General features: G+C 39.6%; 1 protein-coding gene across 32 annotated transcripts in view; it reads left to right on the top strand.

Annotated features, from left to right (window-relative positions):
* Positions 1–26,260, top strand: part of MCTP1 (multiple C2 and transmembrane domain containing 1) — a 721,660-nt gene that overhangs the window by 411,618 nt on the left and 283,782 nt on the right. For all 32 annotated transcript variants that reach the window (XM_086413169.1, XM_086413151.1, XM_086413144.1 and 29 more), the window contains one exon: positions 3,653–3,767. In XM_086413169.1, the coding sequence (XP_086269295.1) occupies positions 3,707–3,767 (61 nt within the window). In that variant the 5' untranslated portion in view covers positions 3,653–3,706. The remainder of the gene's footprint in view (positions 1–3,652; positions 3,768–26,260) is intronic.

Below are 26,260 nucleotides of genomic sequence, written 5' to 3'. Positions count from 1 at the left end.
GGAAATAACCTAAATGTCTGTCATAAGAGAAAGGGATAGAGAAAAAATATGAGCTGTAAATACACACACACAGAATTAAATATTATTCAGGCTTTTAAAAGCCAATAAATATAAATCCAGCAAAGTTGTCTCTTAACTAGGTGTTAACTTTTCAAACAGCAAAACTGGAAAACCTAGTGTAATTATAATTACCTTTCAGTTCAGTTCAGTTGCTCAGTTGTGTCCGACTCTTTGCAACCCCATGGACTGCAGCATGCCAAGCCTCCCTGTCCATCGCCAACTCTCGGAGCTTACTCAAACTCATTTCCACTGAGTTGGCGATGCCATCCAACCATCTTATGCTCTGTCGTCCCCTTCTCCTCTCACCTTCAATCTTTCCCAGCAGCAGGGTCTTTTCCAATGAATCAGCTCTTCTCATCAGGTGGCCAAAGTATTTGGAGTTTCAGCTTCAGCATCAGTCCTTCCAATGAATATTCAGGACTGATTTCCTTTAGGATGGACTGGTTGGATCTCCTTGCAGTCCAAGGGACTCTCAAGAGTCTTCTCCAACACCACAGTTCAAAAGCATCAATTCTTCAGCGCTCAGCTTTCTTTATAGTCCAACTCTCACATCTACACATGATGACTAGAAAAACCATAGCCTTGACTAGACAGATCTTTGTTGGCAAAGTAATGTCTCTGCTTTTTAATATGCTGTCTAGGTTGGTCATAACTTTTCTTCCAAGGAGTAAGGGTCTTTTTATTTCATGGCTGCACAAGGTCCTTAATTTGCCCATGTAGTGTAATAAGCATTTTAAAATGTTAAACCAAACACTCTATAAATTATTCACTCTAAACTTCAAGAAACACTGAATAGAGCAATGAAATCTACAAAAATACACAGATATCTGAGCATTCAAACTTTTCTGCCTCTAAAGTAATACTAGAAGAGGATGCAGGGTGGGTAGAAAGTTTCTACTTTTCTATAGATTTTATTCCATTTTTTAGAAAGTAACTACATTTAATATTTGTTAGTGCATTTATTTTGAAACAATATATATATAATAGAGCCTCAAGAAAGGCTCAGAACATAGTCTTTTACATGTTTGCTGGATTTTAATTTAAATCTTGCTTATTAATTAAACCCACATACAAACTGTTCTTTGAAAAGGCAGTCAGAAGGCGTTGGTTGGCTTCCTCTTACCAAGTGGGCATCTTCTGTGTGGTCCAGCAAAGAGCTATCACTCTTGCCATTTATGCTAGATTCAAGGCACTTCACCATAGTGCTGGAAATGTGTTTTGAAGAAAGATGATATTTTTATGCACAAAACTTGAAAGTTGGTAACATTCAGTGCTGACTAGGGTGTAGAAAATAGGCACTTGTGCGCTTTCAGTAGGAGTGTGAACTATTTAAACCTTTTTGGAGAAATGCATCCTATAAGAGAAATAAAAGCACAGGTTCTGTAGTGGCAAATACTGAAGCCAACTCATATGTTCATTAGGAAAATAATTGAAATTATAGCTTTTGTGCACTGTGGAAAATTAGGTATCTCAAAAAAAAAAAAAAAAAACTAGATAGATCTCTATGTACTGATTTAAAAAGTGCCCATGATATTTCTAAGTTCAATAAATTGTGAAATAATGAACAAAATATAATATTTTGTTCACACGAAAACTGAAATCTAAAAGCCAGAATGGTATATAATATTTTGCCTTATCCATGCATATCATTTGATGGTTCTGATGTCAAAGAATCTTCCTGCAGTGCAGAAGACCCGGGTTCAATCCCTGGGTTGAGAAGATCCCCTGGAGAAGGGAATGGCAACCCACTCCAGTATTCTTGCTTGGAGAATTCCAAGGACAGAGGAGCCTGGTGGTTTATATAGTCCATGGGGTCTCAAAGAGTCTGACACAACTGACTGATTAACACTTTCACTTTCATCATTCCAGAAGTCAAAGTGTTAGTCACTTTTACTTAGTGTGTGTATATATATATGTACATATATACATATATATATATATACTTCTGTATATTTATATTTATCAGAGAAGGCAATGGCACCCCACTCCAGTACTCTTGCCTGGAAAATCCCATGACAGAGGAGCCTGGTGGGCTGCAGTCCATGGGGCTGTGAAGAGTTGGACATGACTGAGCGACTTCACTTTCACTTTTCACTTTCACGCATTGGAGAAGGAAATAGCAACCCACTGCAGTGTTCTTGCCTGGAGAATCCCAGGGACGGGGGAGCCTGGTGGGCTGCCGCCTATGGGGTCGCACAGAGTCGGACACGACCGAAGTGACTTAGCAGCAGCAGCAGCAGCATTTATATTTATAGAAGTATATTTATATATATTAAGTTTTTTATTTTGGGTTATAAAAGCAATATTTAGAAGATGAAAATATTGTTGAACCTTGAGGAATACTCCTATTGGGTATAAAAAATACTTTTAAATATTCTTACATTATGGGACATTTAATTTCCTTAAGTGAGTTAACTGGTTGTTCTCAGTGGAATTTGGAATTAATACTCTAAGACTTAAATTTCTATCCCATTTTTAATTTAAGCTCATTAATATTTTATTTCATTTGCGTGAGCCTATTATTTCCTCAAGTCAGATATCAACCCTTTCCTAATTTCTTGATAGTTAGAAACCAATAAAGATTTAATCAGAGATGTCTGCAACTGAGCATGCATGCGTGGGGCGAAGTGGGCATTTGAATCAGGTGGTGGTATTTTAATATTTTAACAACTTTTATAAATGTGATAATAAAATTCAGCTTCAAAAGTTTTTTTTAAAGTATGTTTATTTTTGAATTGGAAAAAAAATAAGAATTTTCAATCATCTCAAACATGTAAAGAAGTTTTCCTACTGTGCTCAACATGTCAGGAAGTATAAAATATGATCTCTAAAGTTTTTACTATATGTTTCTCTTATGTTGTTTTAGTATACAGTTATTCCTCTTGCAAGTGCATTTATTACTCAATGCCTAGTATATTGTTGCTAAAGAAATTCTATAGAGGTAGCCTTGCAGAGATTTTTTTTTATTCTAAAAATAGTTTGTACACTTTTATTCCATAGAAAGCAGCACTAGGAACTTAGCCCTATTGAGAATTTATTTCTTGCAAGTACTGTCAACATGCTGGGTGAATTTATTTCTATATAATTATATCATATTTTATGTTGGGGCTAAAATAGACATGTGTAATCCATCAGTATGAGTTCCTTTGTGTGGATAAATGAATCAACAAAGTCACCTGAATAAATCATTTTAATTTTCAACTCAGTTTTGTGGAAGTCAACTGTTCTCACACACCTTTATTCTCCATTCGTCACTGACTGTGTCTTTACTTCAGACACTATTTCTGCATTAGTCTTCCTTGGTTGAATTATGTGGGGCTTTCCATGGGAAATGTTTTTCACATTATATTTGTTGTTCTAATCTGAGTCAAAACAAGAATTCCTGTAACTACTGTGTCTTAATTTTGAGTCTAAAGAATTTCATGAATTTCAAAACCTTCAGAGAACTGGGTGATGATGCTACTGGATGAATTCACAAGATGATTTATTATATTGACTGTTTTTTAGAGTTTGCATTTAGCTATACATGGTCCCTCATAGGAGAAAATAGACATAATAAATTTACTTTTTGTATATCTTTCTTGCTTTTCAGAAAATAAATACTGCTGGAACCAGTAATGCAGATGTCCCTTTGGCTGAGCCCGGAATGTACCAATTGGACATCACATTAAGACGGGGTCAAAGTTTAGCTGCCCGAGATCGAGGAGGTAAGAACAGTGTCACCTGGAAGCTAATTCTCTGTATTTTTGACAAGCTTTGTTTTCCTTGTGGTTTCTTAAGTTAAAAAAGATCAACTGTAATATGAATTTTAGAAGTCTGGGTTCAGTGATGTTACTCAAAATGTCTGACGCCTGTGACCATGGAGAAAGAGGTTATGATACAAGTTCGAAAACTCTGGACTCATCCCAACCCAGACAGTGAGGTCCCTGTCACATTGCTGACAAGTTAGACCCTGCATTTTATATATAATTAGTGACAGAGTCAGTTGAGTAGATGAGGCACACATTTGAAGCCATATTGGAATTCACCTTTTCACAGACCAGAAATTCTTTTTGCTGCATAGATTTGCTCCATTGAATCTCACAAAACTGCACAATCTCATAAAACTGCATCTCACCAAAACTTTGGAGATTCCCAACATGGGATTTCCTTAAACTTGACTGGACCTGGCAATAATCCCATGGTGGATTAACAGGATTTTGTAGGTCATGATGAAAAGGAAGACAAAGCAAACACTGTTTAGTTCCTGGATTGCATATCCCAAGGCCATCTCCTGATGAACTAGCTTGGGATACATTAATTATTCCTTGAACCCTGATTAGGGGTAGGGCAAAAGGTATACCTTAAACAGACTTTCTAACATCTTTTGCATGTTTCAAGCTTCCAGATGTGGAGATCTGAAGGCCCCGAGGGCCCACATTCCTAAAGGAAACTGAGTTTGAATTTAACTCCTCCCACTGAGAAGGAGGAGAGTCCCTTAGCCTCTTAACTCCTTGTCAGATAACCCTGAGTGCTCCTGGCATCACAGGATTGCATTTTTTCTTCTCCTACCCTAACTGATATCTGCACTTAGGAAGTGAAAGGAAGGAAACAAGATCACAGCTGATTGGTCATGTCTGACTCCCTGCGACCTCATGGTCTATAGCCCGCCAGGCTCCTCTGTCCGTGGGGATTCTCCAGGCAAGAATACTGGAGTGGGTTGCCATGCCCTTCTCCAGGGGATCTTCCCAATCAAGGGATTGACCCCGGGTCTCCTGCATTTGCAGGAAGGCTCTTTACCATCTGAGTCACCAAGGAAGACCTTCCTATCTCTACAAACATAAAATAGAGAAAATGATTAATGTAGCAGTGGGGTTTTTAAGATTAGAAATGATACAAATAATAGATTTAAGTAAAAACTAGTAAATATCAAAATATTATTAATGAATGAAGGTATGATTAGAAAAGTTAGAATATAAACATGGGGGAATTTTCATAATTAACCATCTGGTTGGCAGGCTATGGTCCATGGGGTTGCAAAGAGTTGGACACAACTGAGCAATGAACACTTTTAGTTTTTTCTCTTTTAGTAGCTGAAGACAAATATTTATGGAATTGAAATGATGGTCTCAAAAGAAGTTATAGTTAGCTTGGAGGAAAAAAAATAATGCTATTAACATAGTATTTCACTATATATATATAAATCATTTTTAGTCTTCAGAACAATCTTAATTACATCATTTGACCTAAAATGAAATTGAAATAGGCATCAGGTGATCAAAATTTTAGACCTTGATATGTCCTCCCAATAATATTAAATACATAAGCACATAATTATTTATTGCAAATTTTTTGTAATTACAAAATCCCCATGAATAGAAGAGATGGTTAAATAAGCCTTAGTACATTTGCAGGATGAAATAATATGCAACTGTAAAATAAATAAGAAAAATCTCTAGGAACTGATATGGAGTTACTGGATTTATTATTAAGTGAAAAGTCAAAGTGCTAAGAATAGCAACAGTATGAAATTTAGGTAAGAATGGAGTATAAGGGATTATGCATTAGCTGTTCATTTCTTCAAAAAGAAATATCAGAAGTAAAATCCAGAAATGAATGAGACTGATAACAATGTACAATATCTGTAAGAATAGGTGTTTAGAATATAGGATAGGAATGGGGTAAAAAGGATAAGGAAGAAGTTTACTGACATTTTCTTCAATGAACTTTCTTATATGATTCTAACTCTTTAATGACAGCAGTATTACAGAAAGAAATGAATGAGTAGATGGATGGATGGATGGATAGATTGATGATAGATTCCCACATCCTGGTTGATATTTAACCATAACCACACCTCAGGGGGATGGGAAATAAAACAACTCATCTAAGTGATTAAGTAAAACCATGTTTGGATTATACACTGTAAAACTCAAGACAAAAAGAACTAGATATAACTAATGTACTTCAAAGCATGATTATCAATTCTGAAACTACTTACTGAATATACTAGTAATGGACAACTAAGTAGATATATTGTAGATGAAAGAGCCAGATTTCTTACTGTTGGAGAAAGAAGTTACATACATGGAATGGAGAAAGTTAGGCTGTACCTTGCTGTGTTAGAAAGGTAGCAGTAGGAACTTATGGCTTCTTATATATACAGATAGGAATTAAGATGGATAGGGGTGTGTATAATCTATCTGCTGAGGGGACCTAGAAGCCATCACAAAGGTGTAATGACAAAGTGGAAATCTGTACACTTTTGGCCCAGATCTTGGTTTCTAAATACAATTCCCCCATAAAAGTAAGGAGGGTTCCTGGAAATGGTTGATTGCGGATCTAGGGCAGGGAAAGTACAAGACAAGCCTAGGACATTTTGCAGTGCCAAAAAATAAGGTACTCGAAAATGGATGGCAGAATGTCAAAACAAAATAGGAGCCAACTTAAAGGCGTTCCTGATGATCAAAGCTGGTACATTTCAGCAACAAAATAAATAGTGGTAATCATACATTATAACACATAGAATACTATAGATGTCTATGAGCTCATAGATAACTGTGTATCATGATAAATACATAACTGAATAAATGTGGGATAAGGTAAAGCTTTTCCTCATGGTGGAATTCTAATGAACAAATGTAGGTGTGAAAATAGGAATAGGAGATCACCTTTTGACAAGCATCACTGTAATAATTATTATAGGCAATAATCATCCACCGATGCTAAAACTGTTATTTAGAATCTTAGTTGTATCTGACTCTTCATGACCCTATGGACTGTAGTCTGCCAGGTTCCTCTGTCCATGGGATTTCCCAGGCAAGAATACTGGAGTGGGTTGCCATTTCCTTCTCCAGGGGATCTTTGCAACCCAGGGATTGAACCCGTGCCTCCTACATTGGCAGGTGGATGCTTTACAGCTGAGCTACCAACTATATATGCAAGATTATGATGAGAAACTGGCCATTTGCATCATTTCAGAGTATTTCTCCCACAAGATATGTATGAATTACAAGGGAGAAAAGGTTACTTTACAGTAGAAAAACTTGGAAGACATCCCTTTAACCAAGTGCAAAGTTAACATCAGCAGTAAGGAGACCAACAGACATAATGGACCTCCTGATCTGATGCGTTGGGAAAGATACATCCTATCTGTGGCATTCTTGTCAGCAATGCATAAAGTCAGTGTCGTCCTGAGAAAACATCAGGCAAACTCCGGCAACATATGGTGCCAGTAATCTGAGCTACTTAGCAGCTGTCGCTTGGGCAGGGCACGCACCATCTTGTTCCTCCATTCACGTGTTCACAGTTGTGAGTCTGGATGGCATCGTGTATGTACCACTGTCTTTTTTGTAGTAGCAAATTATTCTCTATAGACATCTCTGTCCAAAATAGGAACTTTTGAAAAATAAAATGAGATGACCATGTTCCTAAGAAATAACGGAGAGAAAATACTACTTTACAGAAGTGAAGACTATCCCAAAGTGCTTAAAATGCAAACTCTATCCCAGCTTCACTGTCTTACTCACTTGCCTGACATTTATGAAGTTTTTATTTGGTAGATATGAGAGGAGATATATAAACAGAGGAAACAACCTGAGTTAAGTTTGGGATTGATTAAAACATCATAGATTCACCTGTAAATAACAGATGATGTTAAACATATGATTGGATAGATAGCACTGGGACATGTATATATGATAATTAGATGGAGATGGTCACAATGAGAAAACAAGCGGGGAAACAAGCGGGTCTTGTGGGAATATAGTTTTGGGATTATGAATGTGGAACTGGAGAAGGAAAGGAAAATGGGAGAGCTGCTGGTTGAGGGAATGTCGGAGTTCAAAAAGTATTGCAATTTTCAGACTAAATGATGGCTGGGCACCTTGTGGATTTTGGGGAAATGTGACTATAGGCAAAAATATTTGTGTAACTGTTAGAATTAGCAGAGATTGCACTCTCTTGTTATTTATTACATGGATGCCCTCACCTACTGCCCAGCAAAGCCCAAATGCCTGTATCCCCTGTCATCCTTGCACTAAATAATGGAAGGGAAAACTCATTTCAACCATCCGCATGGTCACTAGAAGGTTGTTTGAACTTTGTATCAGAATTTTTAGGCGCGGGAGCGGGAGGGCCTCCTCCGCACCAGGCGCAGCGCCCGGTCGGGCTCGGTCCGGCGGCCGCGGCCATGACGCAGGGTCCCGGCGGGCGCGCGCCCCCCGCGCCCCCCGCACCCCCGGAACCGGAGGCGCCCACCACCTTCTTTTTTTAAAAAAAAAAAAAAAAAAGAATTTTTCTACATCGTGGGCACTGAGCAGTCGTAACTGGCCCTCCTTCTTCCACTTTTATAACCTGTTTTACAGAACAACCAGATAGCTCTGGGGAGTGCTACTACTTTTTCCTACATTTTATTATACCTGCTTTAACAGCCTCATGGACCAGAAAGCACATGACCTTGGAGAGTCTGTTGTACATAATTTCAAAGCCAATCTCCACATTTTATTAGCTTTGTGACTGAGTGAGATGTGCAGTCTCTCTTTGCAACTGCAGGGTTCCAGATTTCACAAACAAGAACACACGATGCCTTGCGTTTTTTTTTTTTTTGGTTGGCTGTACAGTGCGGTATGTGAGACCTTAGTTCCCAGAAGGTGAATGTGAAAGTCACTCAGTCGTGTCCGACTCTTTGCGACCCCATGAACTGTATAGTCCATGGAATTCTCCAGGCCAGAATACTGGAGTGGGTAGCCTTTCCCTTCTCCAGGGGATCTTCCCAACCCAGGAATCGAACCCAGGTCTGCTGTATTGCAGGTGGATTCTTTACCAGCTGAGCCACAAGGATAGTCCGCAGACCAGGGATCAAACCCATGCCTCCTGCATTGGGAGCATGGAGTCTTAGCCACTGGACCACAGGGAAGTTCCAACATGATGCTTAAATTTGAATTTCAAATAATCCATTATCTTTTAATGTGAATAAATTTCATGAATCTAATCCATGGTATAATGAATATAGACAATAACATTGTACTATAATTATGTAATGTGATAAACATCATAATGATAAACATATTATTATACAATATGTAAATATATCAAAGTAACGTGCTGTACATCTTAAATGTATACTATTTTGCATGTCAAATTTATTCAATGAAAAAGAAATAATACACTACTTGGAGTATTCTTATACTAAAAAATTATTTATTCTTTATTTGAAGTTCCAGTTTAACAGAGTTCCTTGTTTTCTCTAGCAGCCCTTTGGCAATTGTCATGCCTAGTTACTTTTCAAAATGCCATTTATATTTTAATTAGGTTTGGCTTTCCAGGACTGCATTATCATCTATCACATTTTGAAAGTCATGTCTTGACAAGATTATTTATGTTGTTAGAAAAGTAAGAGCAATCTGTGTAGACATGCCTGGTGAGAGCAAATTCTCTACGGTTTAAGTCCTTGAAATTTGTATTGTGGAGGCTGTATTCATTTCCCAGGGCTGCCTTAACATATTACCCAAAATTTGGTAGCTTAAAACAACAGAAGTTTCTTCTCTCAGTTTTGGAGTCTGAGAATCAAAGAAATCAAAGTTGTGGTAGGAAATAGTCCTTCCAAAGGCTTTTGCAAAGAATTCTTCCTCGCCTCTTCCAGCTTCCCGTGGCCCCAGGCATTCCTTGACTTGGGGCAGCATCACTCCAATCTTTGCTTCCATCTCTACATGGCATCCTCCTCTGTTTTCCTGCCTCAAACTTCCATCCTCTTTCTCTCATAATGATAGCAGTCATTGAGTTTTAGGGCACACCCTAAATCCAGGATAATCTCATCTCAAAGTCCTTAAGTATTTTATCTGCAGAAACCTCATTTCTTTTTTTGGAAATAAATTATTTGGGGGTCAAAATCAGTATGGTAATACAAGATAATGTAGACAGTTTTTGCGAGAACAACTGTGAAAAGTTTAGCAACTTTGAATGTTCATAAATCATTTCAGTTCCCTGAGGCTTTGAGAAGTTTTGATTGTTCAAAGGTTAAAAAGATCTGGCTGAACTCTAGAGACATTTGATGAAAAAGCCCATTTCTGAATAAGTTTCATAGGTACTGGGAGTTAGGACTTGGACACATTCTTTGGGAGGACCCAGGCCAATTCCCTGGAGGAGGGCATGGCAACCCACTCCAGTATTCTTGCCTGGAGAATCCCACAGACAGAGAAGCCTGGTGGGCTACAGTCCGTGGGGTCACAAAGCTTCAGACACAACTGAAGTGACTGAGCGTGCACACACATACACACAGGTCAGCTCACAACAGAGGACAATTCTCTTCAAATACCAGGAACAAATTTAAAAAATAAAAAAGTGATCCACATGAACTTGTTTATTGTAATTCTATTTTTAACAGTGTTCGAAATCCCTGCATTGAGGTAGAGAATTTCATTCACTCCACACTGAAACCCCTGCAGTCTGCACTGTGACTCTGATGTGTCAGTGTGAAAGGAAAGTTTCCATGTGTTCTGAGAACAGTTTTCAGATTGGAGTAAGAACTTTAGGAACCTGATAGATGGGAAAGGATTGAGAAGCTCATCCCCTGACAAGCTTCAGTTTTCTCACTATTTGGGAAAGCCTCACTAATTGAGAACTTAATACCAGTTTTAAGAAAGCCAGATCTGAGACAGTAAATTAGAAAGCTTTTTTTTTTTTCTGTTTCAAAAATTGTCTTGATCAAAATTAAACATATTCTAAGTGTAAAAATAGCCCTTTTCAGGTTGGAGAATCTGCCAGAAATTTTGTTATTAGAGTGTGACTTATGAAAACTTTTAGAGGTTTATTCATTGAGTGGATAGGCATAGTAATGTTTCTAATATGTATTGTGTATCAGGAGTAATGTTTAATGTGTCCATACATGTATAATCTGAATAGGACTGACCATTAGAGCGGCTTCCACCCCACACATTTGTTCACCGCTTGGTGTTTAGGGTCCTCTTTGGTTTTGACCCTTGCAAATTTCTTTTATGGTCAGATTGCCATATATCCGGGCTTGCCTGGGGGCAGTTCTGTTTTTTCCCCTTTGACTTGCATAATATTATCTCATTTCACTGTTACAAGGGTCCTGATTTTACAGACATAGTATGTACTCATGTGTCTTAGAAAAAAATCTTAATCCCATTAAAGTTGATCATAAATTTAAGCATCATGAGTGTTCCTGTTTTTTCCCAGAAGGAAATTGCAATTTATATCATCAGAGAAAGGTGTGTATCTGAGCGACTCTGAGATACTTTTCTTGGCAGCCCCTTCTTTAGGTTTATACAGTCTTTAAACAAGCTATTTTGATCAAGAAAAGGTCTGTCATGCTGCATTTCTCTGCTGAGGTTGTGAATTGTATGTGTTGCTAGTCAATCGATTTTTGCAGTTCTTACAAGTGGTGGAATCAACTATAGGTTTATTTTACTCAATATAGGCACAAGCATAAGCAAAGATGTTAAAGTTATAGCTTCCACCAGTTTCCTACCATTGAGGATATTTTTTAATGTTAGTGACTCAGTTTTATTGATAGATTTTTCACTATGATCTTAAGCCTCAAATATATATATATATACACACATATTATAATATATATCCACTGTGTGCATATATACATTTATAGCATATGCTTCTGCAGAACACATATGTTCTATTGTGTTTGTCTTGTTTTCATAGGTGCAAAAAAACCACTCATTGACACATAAAGATTCCCTTATTTCATGTTAGTATAACTAGAGCTACATAATTACTAAATCTTCAGAATGAACTTCTACCTTGAGATTTTGTAAATGACTCCTAGACTATATCTTTTTGCTAGAAAGCTTTTTATACTGGTCTTTTTTAAAATAAAAATCTTACTTCGGGCTGTTCTGGGTCTTCGTTGCTGCCGGGGGCTTTCTCTGATTGTGCAGGCTGCTCGTGTGATGGCTCCTCTTGTTGCAGAACATGGGCTCTGGGGCCTGTGCTCAGTAGCTGTAGCACACAAGCTTAGTTGTCCTGAGGCGTGTGGAATCTTCCCGGACTAGGGACTGAAGCCACGTCCCCTGCCTTGGCAGAAGGATTCTTAACTACTGGATCAGCAGGGCAGTCCTATATTAGTCTTAGCACTTCCTTTATTCTGAGCCAGAGGCAAAGAACCCGGGCAGTTCCCTAGGCTCTCTGCAGCACTGCATACGTGGAGGTATTCCTTTCTTCAAAATTCCCATGGTTTGCCAAAAGATGCCATCTTTTAGTGAATGTAAATCCAGAACTCCTTAAGCCATAGAGCAAACCCTATACCAACTTCCTGAAGAAACCCCAAAGATGTTTCCACATATGAAATGCTGTCATATCACACCTGGCAACGTTAGGTTCACTTTTAAAGGTGCTATCTCTCCTGCTATTATGATAACAAATTTGCTTTGCCTAATTATTTCTAGATTGGAAGAAGAACCCATTTTTATTTAACCTTTACAAAAAACCACATTGCCATGAAAAGTAAAAAGGCCCATGAAAGGAACAGTGTACAATGCCTGACACTGTTCTCAGGAGTTGATAGACAAGGCCAATCAATACATATCATATGTTCTTCAGAATCTGCATAGACTTTGACACTGGTGGGTTTTTATTTGAAATATGATTTTATTATTTATAGATGAATTCAATTTATAATAAGTATAGTTTAATTCAGCATCTGTAACAAAGGCTGATTTTAAGCTTAACTCATTTTAAAAGTGCATCTCTGAGTTCCAATATTAGAAATAGTGTCCTTAAATTCACTTGAGGTTAATTAACTTGTATACATAGTTTTCCATATTTAGATTTCTTAAAGGATATTCTCCTTGACGTAAGTATAAAGGAGATTGTATGTGTTCATGGATTTCAGTGTATTGTGCCTATAGAGAGAGTATAAGTTCAGGAACTTAATTATGTGTTCTCTGAAATTAGATCATATGAAGTATGCAAAATTACCTTTTTCATAAATTTTGAAATGTCATTGGAACCATTTACCAAATAAGAATAGGTATACATTTTTGGTACAACTATTTTGATATAGTCAAACCTATATAAGGTGACTTCGCTTTCACTTTTCACTCTCATGCATTGGAGAAGGAAATGGCAACCCACTCCAGTGTTCTTGCCTGGAGAATCCCAGGGTCGGGGGAGCCTGGTGGGCTGCCATCTATGGGGTCGCACAGAGTCGGACACGACTGAAGCAACTTAGCAGCAGCAGCAGCAGTATATAAGGTTATAGGCTCATTAATTAAGATTATTTTAAGAGCCAGCATTCATTCTAGTTAGTCTTCTAAATTTGGAATTAGAGAGACAGTGAAAAGTTCTACTGGGCTTTATTAGTGCTTATCATAAAATAAATCATTAAAAATGACATTCTAAAGCAAATAACTACAATTGGGTGTTTCTTTTTGCTTTTATAAGCTGCTGCTGCTGCTGCTGAGTCACTTGAGTCGTTTCCGACTCTGTGCGACCCCACAGATGGCAGCCCACCAGGCTGCCCCGTCCCTGGGATTCTCCAGGCAGGAACACTGGAGTGGGTTGCCATTTCCTTCTCCAATGCATGAAAGTGAAAAGTGAAAGTGAAGTCGCTCAGTCGTGTCCGACTCTTCTCGACCCCCATGGACTGCAGCCCACCAGGCTCCTCCATCCATGGGATTTTCTAGGCAAGAGTACTGGAGTGGGGTGCCATCGCCTTCTCCGTTACAAGCTACTATTTCTTTTTCTGTTGATCTTGGGTTAGCAGTCTACTTTCACGAAGACATCTGGTTTTGGACCAAAATAGTCTTGGAAATCTTAACTTTGAAAGTGCCCTGGATCAGTTGGTCAAGTATTTCTTTTCATGGCAGTCTCAGCTTGCATTTGTAAACCTCAGCCATGGGTTTATTCTTAGGAGCATCAACAGTCTTCTCCACCAACTTCTGAGATTTACTTTCTCAGTTCAGTTCAGTTGCTCAGTCATGTCCAACTCTTTGCGACCCCATGGACTGCAGCACACCAGGCCTCCCTGTCCATCACCAACTCCCAGAGCTTGCTCAAACTCGTGTCCATCAAGTCGGTGATGCCATCCAACCATCTCATCCTCTGTCATCCCTTTCTCCTCCTGCCTTAAATTTTTCCCAGCATCAGGGTCTTTTCCAAGGAATCAGTTCTTTACATCAGATGGCCCAAGTATTTGAATTTCACCTTCAGCATCAGTCCTTCCAATGAATATTCAGGACTGATTTCCTTTAGGATGGACTGGTTGGATCTCCTTGCAGTTCAAGGGACTCTCAATAGTCTTCTCCAACACCACAGTTCAAAAGCATCAATTCTTCAGCACTTAGCTTTCTGTATAGTCCAACTATCACATCTACACATGACTACAGGAAAAACCATAGCTTTGACTAGACGGACCTTGTCAGCAAAGTAATGTCTCTGCTTTTTAATATGCTGTCTAGGTTGGTCATAGCTTTTCTTTCAAGGAGCAAGTGTCTTTTAACTTCACAAAAAGAATGAAATTTAATTTAATTTCACAGACACTGCAGTCACCATCTGCAGTGATTTTGAAGTCCAAAAAAATAAAGTCTCTCACTGTTTCCATTGTTTCCCCATCTATTTGCCATGAAGTCATGGGACCATATGCCATGATCTTAGTTTTTTGAATCTTGACCTTTAAGCCAGCTTTTTCAGTCTCCTCTTTCACTTTCATCAAGAGGCTCTTTAGTTCTTCTTTGCTTTCTACCATAAGGGTGGTGTCATCTGCGTATCTGAGGTTATTGATATTTCTCCTGGCAATCTTGATTACAGCTTGTGCTTAATCCAGCCCAACATTTCTCATGATGTACTCTGCATGTAAGTTAAATAAGCAGGGTGACAATATACAGCCTTGACATACTCCTTTCCCAATTTGGAATCAGTCTGTTCTAAATTGTCCAGTTCTAACTTGCTTCTTGACCTGTATACAGATTTCTCAGGATGCAGGTAAGTTGGTCTGGCATTCCCATCTCTTTAAGAATTTTCTACAGTGTGTGGTGATTTACACAGTCAAAGACTTTGGCATAATGAATAAATCAGAAGTAGATGTTTTACTGATATTCTCTTGCTCTTTTGATGACCCAACAGATATTGGCAATTTGATCTCTGTTTCCTCTGCCTTTTCCTTTTCCTTTTTTTCTAATTTTTGCAAAAGACATGTCTAATCTTTAGCTTAAGCAGGAATTTGTAGGCAAGCAAGAGGGGAAAACAGAGGCCATATGTTGATGGTAGACAGAATGCTTCTGGTTAATTTATTATAGAAACCAATCATACCAGAATGAAAGAGAGTAAAATCTCCTATTGGAAATGATCACATAAGCTTTGGGCAACAGGTAATCAGGTGACGATTACCCGAAGGGAAAATACGTTATGGACAGTGAAGGCTTTGGTAAATATCCAGTGTCGTGCAGTCAGTACTGTAGAGTGTACACCAAAATCATGTCCAATGGATAAAAGCATTTTAAAACTGCGAATAAAATTCTTCCTCAAAGTCAGTTTATTGACAGCCATTATGTCATCCCGAGTGTATGAGTGTGAACTTGCTTCCCCTCACCCCAATGGGGTCTATAATATCATGTCAAAACTAATACTTTATTGGTACAAAACTGACCTTGGGTAGGCCAAGATTTTCTTTTTTGTTTTGAAGAATTTTTCCTATCCCCCCAAAGAATTATGTTGTGTGTAGTTTCTAAGTCATGTCCAACTGTTTGCAACCAATGGACTGTCGCCCACCAGGCTCCTCTGTCCAAAGAGAATATTCTATGCCCATTTTGGGAGAAGGCAATGGCAACCTACTCCAGTACTCTTGCCTGGAAAATCCCAGAGACAGAGGAGCCTGTAGGCTGCAGTCCACAGGGTCACAAAGAGTCGTATAGGACTGAGCGACTTCACTTTCACTTTTCACTTTCATGCATTGGAGAAGGAAATGGCAACCCACAGCAGTATTCTTGCCTGGAGAATCCCAGGGTCGGGGGAGCCTGGTGGGCTGCCGTCTATGGGGTTGCACAGAGTTGGACACGACTGACTCGACTTAGCAGCAGCAGCAGCAGCAGCAGCATGCCTATTTTGACCTCCTACATTCAGCTGAACATCAGACCCACAAGACCATCCAGGCCACACATGACAGTGCTTCAGGAGTATACAGGGCAGGAACCGTGGCTCAGCAGCAGGACAGTCTCAGCTGTCCCTTCCTGATGTACCTGCAGCAGGCCCTGCAGTCACCCAGGAGTTCTTTACCTTAGCTACTAGGTAACACAATGCAGGGAGAAGGCAATGGCACCCCACTCCGGTACTCTTGCCTGGAAAATCCCATGGATGGAGGAGCCTGGTAGGTTGCAGTCCATGGGGTCGCTAAGAGTCTGACATGACTGAGCGACTTCACTTTCACTTTTCACTTTCATGCATTGGAGAAGGCAATGGCAACCCACTCCAGTGTTCTTGTCTGGAGAATCCCAGGGACGGGGGAGCCTGGTGGGCTGCCGTTTGTGGGGTTGCACAGAGTCAGACACGACTGAAGTGACTTAGCAGCAGCAGCAGCAGCAACACTATGCAGATGGAAAAAGATAAGATGACATTGAACAAATGCGGGAGCCTCTATGATATCAAAGCTTCTTTCTCATAGGAGCTAGAATCTTTTATAACTGCTTCATAAGCATAGTTTCCAGGGACCTGCCCAATTACAAGTATTACATTTGGAAATCCCAAAGATTTGACTTCCTAACAGATGCTTCTACTTCTCCCAGGCCAGATGAAATTTACCAACCAGGGCATCCTTTTTACCTTGTGTTGCTTAGCAACATAGTTGACATACTATCTACTGAGGTTTATAAGGACATAAAGAGTTAACCAAAGGTCATATTCTCAGGGGGAGAAGGCAATGGCACCCCACTCCAGAGCCTGGTGGGCTGCAGTCCATGGGGTCGCTAAGAGTCGGACACGACTGAGTGATTTCACTTTCACTTTTCACTTTCATGCATTGGAGAAGGAAATGGCAACCCACTCCAGTGTTCTTGCCTGGAGAATCCCAGGGACGGGGGAGCCTGGTGGGCTGCCGTCTATGGGATCGCACGGAGTCGGACATGACTGAGGGGACTTAGGAGCAGCAGCAGCAGCATATTCTCAGGAAGAAGGGGGAAAAGCTTTCCCCACCCTGGGGCCAGCATTGAGAACATAACAAAATAGAGGGCATTCATGTATCTAATTGTATCAGTTGGCCCCTCCTTGCTCTAGTACCACAAGAAAGGTTTCAAGGTGAGATAACTTCAAGCCTTTGGTGTTATCTAGCAGCTGTTAAAGCAGCATAAACGTTGCTTTGGGTATAAAATACCCTGTCAGATTTGTTCATCCAAATTTAGGGCCTGACCTTGGAAGAAAACCAAAACCAGAGCACACAAATGCTCATGGATGAGAAGTAGCTACAACCTTTTATGTTTCCAGTCAAAGTAACAACACTTTATAGCAGCCATAACAGAGAAAAAACAATAAATAGTTTAGTGATTTTAGATTGTCTAGACATGACAGTATTCTTGCCTTGGAAAATCCATAGACAGAGGACCCTGGCGGGAGTCCGTGGGATCAAAAAGAATTGGACACGACTGAGCAACTAAACAACAGCAACACAACAGACATGACAGACCCTTATTATTCTTTCTGTTTGCTTGTTTTTTTAAATAAATGACCGTGGTCATAAAATACACAACATCACCAGAAAAGCAGACTCTTTTGAAAGTATGCATTCAGTTTGGACGAGGCAAAACCTTCCTTCTATGCACAAAGCATTAAATTTTTACTACCATTTTTCTTTCTAAGCTACAAGTTCTCTATTATACCTAAACCTCTTTTAAAAAATGATTTTATGTAGTTTTTTCACCCTAATTTTATTGAGGTATGATTAGAGTAAATTTCAGTTCAGTTCAGTCACTCAGTCGTGTCCAACTCTTCGTGACTCCATGGACTGCAGCACGCCAGGCCCCCCTGTCAATCACCATCTCCCAGAGTTTACTCAAACTCATGCCCGTTGAGTCGGTGATGCCATCCAACCATCTCATCCTCTGTTGTCCCCTTCTCCTCCTGCCTTCAATCTTTCCCAGCATCAGGGTCTTTTCAAATGAGTCAGCTCTTTGCATCAGGTGGCCAAAGGATTGGAGTTTCAGCTTCAACATCAGTCCTTCCAATGAATATTCAGGACTGATTTCCCTTAGGATGGACTGGTTGGATGTCCTTGCAGTCCAAGGGACTCTCAAGAGTCTTCTCCAACACCACAGTCCAAAAGCATGAATTCTTTGGTGCTCAGCTTTCTTTATAGTCCAACTCTCACATCCATACATGACTACTGGAAAAAACCATAGCCTCGACTAGATGGACCTTTGTTGGCAAAGTAATGTCTCTGCTTTTTAATATGCTGTCTAGGTTGATCATAACTTTCCTTCCAAGGAGTAAGCATCTTTTAATTTCATGGCTACAGTCACCAACTTCAGTGATTTTGGAGCCCCCAAAAATAAAGTCTGCCACTGTTTCCCCATCTTTTTGCCATGAAATGATGGGACCAGATGCCATGATCTTAGTTTTCTGAATGTTGAGCTTTAAGCCAACTTTTTCACTCTCCTCTTTCACTTTCATCAAGAGGCTCTTTAGTTCTTGTTTGCTTTCTGCCATAAGGGTGGTGTCATCTGCATATCTGAGGTTATTGATATTTCTCCTGGCAATCTTGATTCCAGCTTGTGCTTCTTCCAGCCCAGTGTTTCTCATGATGTACTCTACATATAAGTTAAATAAGCAGAGTAACAATATACAGCCTTAACGTGATCCTTTTCCTATTTGGAACCAGTCTGTTGTTCCATGTCCACTTCTAACTGTTGCTTCCTGACAGATTTCTCAAGAGGCAAGACAGGTGGTCTGGTATTCCCATCTCTTGCAGAATTTTCTGCAGTTTGTTGTGATCCACACAGTCAAAGGCTTTGACTGCCCTTCCCTTAATCATAGACCTCAGTCATAACCGCCTTCCTGCTTGCCCACAACATCCCCACCCTCCCGCAGCCCCAGCTAGTGATTGTGCTAATCTTCAGATCTGAAGGGCTCCACTATGAGAGTTTATCAAAGGGTCACTGAAGGGTGTGCACCTCTGCTGGTTTCCCTGGTGACTAATGAATTGATGAGCTGATGTAACATCAAATCCCCCTTTAACTGGTAACCTCCCTCTCCCTCCCATCTCACTGTAAAACCTGTATGTGGTGGTGTGTTGCTCCAGGATTTTGCTTTCAGACTTGCAACACACCCTATCCATTAAACCACTAATGTGTCTTTTTTAAAAAATGTTTGAGGATAATTGCTTTATAATGTTGTGTTAGTCTGTCATATGTCAACATGAATCAGCCATAGGTATACATATGTCCCCTCCTTCTTGAATTTCCTTCCTACCCCATCCCACCCCTCTAGGTTATCACAGAGCATCACACAGCAAACTCCCACTGCCGTATCTGTTTTACACGTGGTAATGTCTGTGTTTCAGTGCTACTCTCTCAATTCAACCCACTCTCTCCTTCCCTCTAATGTCTCTTTCACTGACTCCTGACTCCTTTTCAGTCTCAAAGCTGGGCAGATGTAGGGCACTTTTGGGGTGCAGCCTGACACCCGTCAACCTTAGAATGAAAAGAGTGGGGCTTGACAGTCCCGTGGCTAAGGCTTGACAATTCCAATGCTAGGGCATAGGTTCAATCACTGGTCAGGGAAGTAAGATCCCACAAGCCATGTGGCACAACCAGAAAAGAAAAGAAAGAGAATGGTTCTGGGAAAAAAGAGATACTCATCTCTATGGCCTATAGTTCATCATTTATTATGCCCTGGTTATTTGGTTTACCTTTCTATTAAGCATGGATGGATGCTGTCCACTGTGAATGTGTGTAGATGTTTTACAATTATAGTCGCAAGTGAAATTTTCTTCCCTGTTAAAGAATGACCAATTTGTCATTCACAAACATCTTTCAGATGTGGGAAAATGGGTTGTTTCAAATTTTGAAAGAGTACAGTTTTGCAGCAAAAGGCACTGAGAGCCAATGACTACAAAGTTGTATAACTGTGCTTTTCTAAATTTTCTCGAGTTTTGAGAATATATTATCTCTTGACAAAATTATCGAGGAACAGTTCCTCATTACATTTAGAAAAGAATGAACGAAGCTTTGTTTTGGACTAAAGAAGACTCTGAGTATGAATTATAAGAATAACTGAAAGAAATTGCTTTTCTAAAAAAAGTACATTCAAATTTAAAAATTCTCAGACTTCAGTCAATTTACTTGCACATCTTAATAGCAGGCTGTAATAGAAGAAAGACCTTGTGCTTTAGGTTGGGGGCTCTGGAAGCATAGCCTGAGACAGGGATTTGTGCTTCTCTGTGAAATAATCTGAGAACACAGCAGGAAGGGTGAGGATGAAACAGGGAAGGAAGGAGGCCAGTAGAGGCTGGACGAAGCAGCAGGTTACCTTTAGGGACCTCTGGAACAGGGTATGGATGCCCCCAACAAGTTTCAGTAAGAAGCCGAGAAGACAGGCTATTTATTTGACAATCTTAATTTGCCGTTTGCTGAGGCCTGCTCCCAAGGTTCCGGCACCTGTGGCCTGGCACATACACAGGCCAAACATGCTCCTAAAACCATAAATGCTTGAGGAGGAGATGGAGGTCGAATGTCTTTGGTGTTTAGGAAAACTGACTGCAGGCAGGAGATGGCCGGGCACCAGCAGCATCTGCTCCAACACAGGTTTGGTGTTATGCTGAGTTACATAAGTCAGATGCAGCATGGAAGCATAAAATGATTTCACTCATCTGTGAAATCTAAAAAAGCAAAACAAACAAAAGATGCAGAGGAAGGAGTACTGATTACCGGAGGGGAACCAGGTGAGGAGAGGTGTGTGAAATGCAAGAAGGGGATCAACTATATGGTGATGGATGGTAGCTAGACCTGCGGTGATCACTTTGTAGTGTCTACAGATGTCAAATAATCCTGAGCCTTGTTACACTGTATAGGATTAATGTGTCAGACAGGAGCAAAGAGGAAGTGAATTGTTTGGACTTTATAATTTGTGCATACTTCCATAATGAGAATATAATTAAAGGTGAAAGTCTAAAACAAACAGAGTCAGCCCATAAAATTCGGAAACTCTCTTAGGTGATCTTCTGTGTAACACTGAAAGCTTTGGGCTTTTCTTGGAATCATGCATTTGACTTATCAAAAAATACTGCACTACCTCCTAAACACAGTGACCGAGGGTGCTGCTGCTTTGTATTCATACTTGTCACGTGTTCAGGCTATGCAGGCGCTGCTGGTGGCTATCTGGAGGAGTCCCAGGGTGTAGCCGACATGACGCCATCATTTAAAGACCTCCACTGTGTTGTTTTGCCCCTGAAGTATGATTCCCTGTGCCAGCCTAAGACAGACTCTACTTTCAATTTGTATTCTCTGAAAAAAAAAAAAATAGACTGTAAATATTGCCTTTTCCAGAGTTGGACTTTAACACAGGTCAGAGGAACTGCCTAGAAAACCAGGGATATGAAAAAGAATGCATAAAAGCATGAAGTGTACAAATGTCAGAAAATCAAATCCCGAAGTGCTAGGCTGAACACGCGGTCTGTACAGTACCGGGCAGGTTGCCAGTTCAAGGAAGCACCCTTCACACCTGGAGTTCTGCAACACAGCAGCCCTGCAAATTCCTGAGTTGGGAGTACAAGTGGCAATGCTGTCATAACTATCATTTAGAGAATGCGTGTATGTGTTAGTCACTCAGTCGTGTCCAACTCTTTGCAACCCCACGAACTGTAGCCAGCCAGGTTTCTCTGTCCGTGGAATTCTCCAGGCAAAAATACTGGAGTGAATCGCCATTCCCTTCTCCAGAGGATCTTCCCAACCCAGGGATCAAACCCTGGTCTCCTGCATTGCAGGCAGATTCCTTTCCATTTGACCTAGTAGTATAAAATAATGACACACTATAGTGAGAAATCATTTTGAAGTGTTGGTGGGTTGAAACATGTAAAGGGACAAGACTCATTCCTGGCACATAGTAAGCAGGTAATAGGTCTTAACTATATTAATAAAGGTAGCAATGGCACCCCACTCCAGTACTCTTGCCTGGAAAATCCCATGGACGGAGGAGCCTGGTAGGCTGCAGTCCATGGGGTCACTAAGAGTCGGACATGACTGAGCGACTTCACTTTCACTATTCACTTTCCTGCATTGGAGAAGGAAATGGCAACCCAGTCCAGTGTTCTTGCCTGGAGAATCCCAGGGACGGGGGAGCCTGATGGGCTGCCATCTATGGGGTCGCATAGAGTTGGACACGACTGAAGCAACTTAGCAGCAGCAGCAGCAGCAGCAACCACAAATGAACCTAAGCACTGTGCTAAGGTGTTTTGAACTTTGGGGTTTTTTTAAATATAAATTGATTTATTTTAATCGGAGGCTAATTACTTTACAATATTGTATTGGTTTTGCCATACATCAACATGAATCTGCCACAGGTGTACACATGTTCCCCATCTTGAACCCCCCTCCCACCTCCCTCCCCATACCATCCCTCTGGGTCATCCCAGTGCACTAGCCCCAAGCTTCCTGTATCCTGCATCGAACCTGGACTGGTGATTCATTTCTTATATGATATTATACATGTTTCAATGCCATTCTCCCAAATCACCCCACCCTCTCCCACAGAGTCCAAAAGACTGTTCTAAACATCTGTGTCTCTTTTGCTGTCTCGCATACAGGGTTATCGTTGCCATCTTTCTAAATTCCATATATATGCGTTAGTATACTGTATTAGTGTTTTTCTTTCTGGCTTACTTCACTCTGTATAATCGGCTCCAGTTTCATCCACCTCATTAGAACTGATTCAAATGTATTCTTTTTAGTGGCTGAGTAATACTCCATTGTGTATATGTACCACAGCTTTCTTATCCATTCATCTGCTGATGGACATCTAGGTTGCTTCCATGTCCTGGCTATTATAAACAGTGCTGCGTTGAACACTGGAGTACATGTGTTTCTTTCAATTCTGGTTTCCTCGGTGTGTATGCCCAGCAGTGGGGTTGCTGGGTTGTATGACATTTCTATTTCCAGTTTTTTAAGGAATCTCCACACTGTTCTCCATAGTAGCTAAACTAGTTTGCATTCCCACCAACAGTGTAAGAGGGTTCCCTTTTCTCCACACCCTTTCCAGCATTTATTGCTTGTAGACTTTTGGATCGCAGCCATTCTAACTGGCATGAAATGGTACCTCATTGTGGTTTTGATTTGCATTTCTCTGATAATGAGTGATGTTGAGCATCTTTTCATGTGTTTGTTAGCATCTTCTTTGGAGAAATGTCTGTTTAGTTCTTTGGCCCATTTTTTGATTGGGTCATTTATTTTTCTGAAATTGAGCTGCAGGAGTTGCTTGTATATTTTTGAGATTAATTCTTTCTCAGTTGCTTCATTTGGTATTATTTTCTCCCATTCTGAAGGGTGTCTTTTCACCTTGCTTATGGTTTCCTTTGTTGTGCAGAAGATTTTAATTTTAATTAGGTCCCATTTGTTTATTTTTGCTTTTATTTCCAATATTCTGGGAGGTGGGTCATAGAGGATCCTGCTGTGATTTATGTCAAAGAGTGTTTTGCCTATGTTCTCCTCTAGGAGTTTTATAGTTTCTGGTCTTACATTTAGATCTTTAATCCATTTTGAGTTAATTTTTGTGTATGGTGTTAGAAAGTGTTGTAGTTTCATTTTTTTACAAGTGGTTGACCAATTTTCCAAGCACCACTTGTTAAAGAGATTGTCTTTTCTCCATTGTATATTCTTGCCTCCTTTGTTAAAGATAAGATATCCATAGGTGCGTGGATTTATCGCTGGGCTTTCTATTTTGTTCCATTGATCTATATTTCTGTCTTTGTGCCAGTACCATACTGTCTTGATGACTGTGGCTTTGTAGTAGAGCCTGAAGTCAGGCAGGTTGATTCCTCCAGTTCCATTCTTCTTTCTCAAGTTTGCTTTGGCTATTCGAGGTTTTTTGTATTTCCACACAAATTGTGAAATCATTTGTTCTAGCTCTGTGAAAAATACCGTTGGTAGCTTGATAGGGATTGCATTGAATCTATAGATTCCTTTGAGTAGTATACTCATTTTCACTGTATTGATTCTTCTGATCCATGAACACAGTATATTTCTCCATCTATTAGGGTCCTCTTTGATTTCTTTCACCAGTGTTTTATACTTCTCTATATATAGGTCTTTTGTTTTTTTAGGTAGATATATTCCTAAGTATTTTATTCTTTTCATTGCAATGGTGAATGGAATTGTTTCCTTAATTTCTCTTTCTATTTTCTCATTATTAGTGTATAGGAATGCAAGGGATTTCTGTGTGTTGATTTTATATCCTGCAACTTTACTATATTCATTGATTAGCTCTAGTAATTTTCTGGTGGAGTCGTTAGGGTTTTCTATGTAGAGGATCATGTCATCTGCAAATAGTGAGAGTTTTACTTCTTCTTTTCCAGTTTGGATTCCTTTTATTGCTTTTTCTGCCCTGACTTCTGTGGCCAAAACTTCCAAAACTATGTTGAATAGTAGTGGTGAAAGTGGGCACCCTTGTCTTATTCCTGACTTTAGGGGAAATGCTTTTCAATTTTTCAGCATTGAGGATAATGTTTGCTGTGGGTTTGTTATATATAGCTTTTATTATGTTGAGGTATGTTCCTTCTATTCCTGCTTTCTGGAGAGTTTTTATCATAAATGGATGTTGAATTTTGTCAGAGGCTTTCTGTGCATCTATTGAGATAATCATATGGCTTTTATTTTTCAATTTGTTAATGTGGTGTACTACATTGATTGATTTGTGAATATTGAAGAATCCTTGCATCCCTGGGATAAAGCCCACTTGGTCATGGTGTATGATCTTTTTAATGTGTTGTTGGATTCTGATTGCTAGAATTTTGTTAAGGATTTTTGCATCTATGTTCATCAGTGATATTGGCCTGTAGTTTTCTTTTTTGTGGCATCTTTGCCAGGTTTTGGTATTAGGGTGATGGTGGCCTCATAAAATGAGTTTGGAAGTTTACCTTCCTCTGCAATTTTCTGGAAGAGTTTGAATAGGATTAAATTTTTGGTAGAATTCAGCTGTGAAGCTGTTTGGACCTGGGCTTTTGTTTGCTGGAAGATTTCTGATTACAGTTTCAATTTCCATGCTTGTGATAGGTCTATTAAGATTTTCTATTTCTTCCTGGTTCAGTTTTGGAAAGTTGTACTTTTCTAAGAATTTGTCCATTTCTTCCAAGTTGTCCATTTTATTGGCATATAATTGCTGATAGTAGTCTCTTATGATCCTTTGTATTTCTGTGTTGTCTGTTGTGATCTCTTCATTTTCATTTCTAATTTTATAGAATTGATTTTTCTCCCTTTGTTTCTTGATGAGTCTGGCTAATGGTTTGTCAATTTTATTTATCCTTTCAAAGAACCAGCTTTTGGCTTTGTTGATTTTTTACTATGGTCTCTTTTGTTTCTTTTGCATTTATTTCTGCCCTAATTTTTAAGATTTCTTTCCTTCTACTAACCCTGGGATTCTTAATTTCTTCCTTTTCTAGTTGCTTTAGGTGTAGAGTTAGGTTATTTATTTGACTTTTTTCTTGTTTCTTGAGGTATGCCTGTATTGCTATGAACTTTCCCCTTAGGACTGCTTTTACAGTGTCCCACAGGTTTGGGGTTGTGTTTTCATTTTCATTCGTTTCTATGCATATTTTGATTTCTTCTGTGATTTGTTGGTTATTCAGCAGTGTGTTGTTCAGCCTCCATATGTTGGAATTTTTAATAGTTTTTCTCCTGTAATTGACATCTAATCTTACTGCATTGTGGTCAGAAAAGATGCTTGGAATGATTTCAATTTTTTGAATTTACCAAGGCTAGATTTATGGCCCAGGATGTGATCTATCCTGGAGAAGGTTCTGTGGTGTTTTGAACTTTGAACTACTGGTCATCAGGGAAAAAGTAACCACCACCTTTTACTCCATCATTAGTAAAAGAGATGATGATCAAAGAACTGAAGTTTCACAGAGGCCCGTGATGACACATGCCAAAGTGGGTGCTTTGCCACAAAACATGGAAAACAAGAGAGAAGTGGGGAAGTAAAGGTTTAGACAATAAATAAGAGAAGACTATTTATCTAGCTGTGCCAGGGAAAAAATAAAAATGATGATAGTCAC

This window comes from Bos grunniens, chromosome 7 (assembly GCF_055505025.1).
Source record: "Bos grunniens cultivar Pamir isolate PY7600 chromosome 7, Bosgru_T2T1.0, whole genome shotgun sequence".
NCBI lineage: Eukaryota > Metazoa > Chordata > Mammalia > Artiodactyla > Bovidae > Bos > Bos grunniens.
The sequence above is the reverse complement of the archived record's forward strand: the minus strand, read 5'-3'. Positions and strand labels throughout refer to the sequence as shown.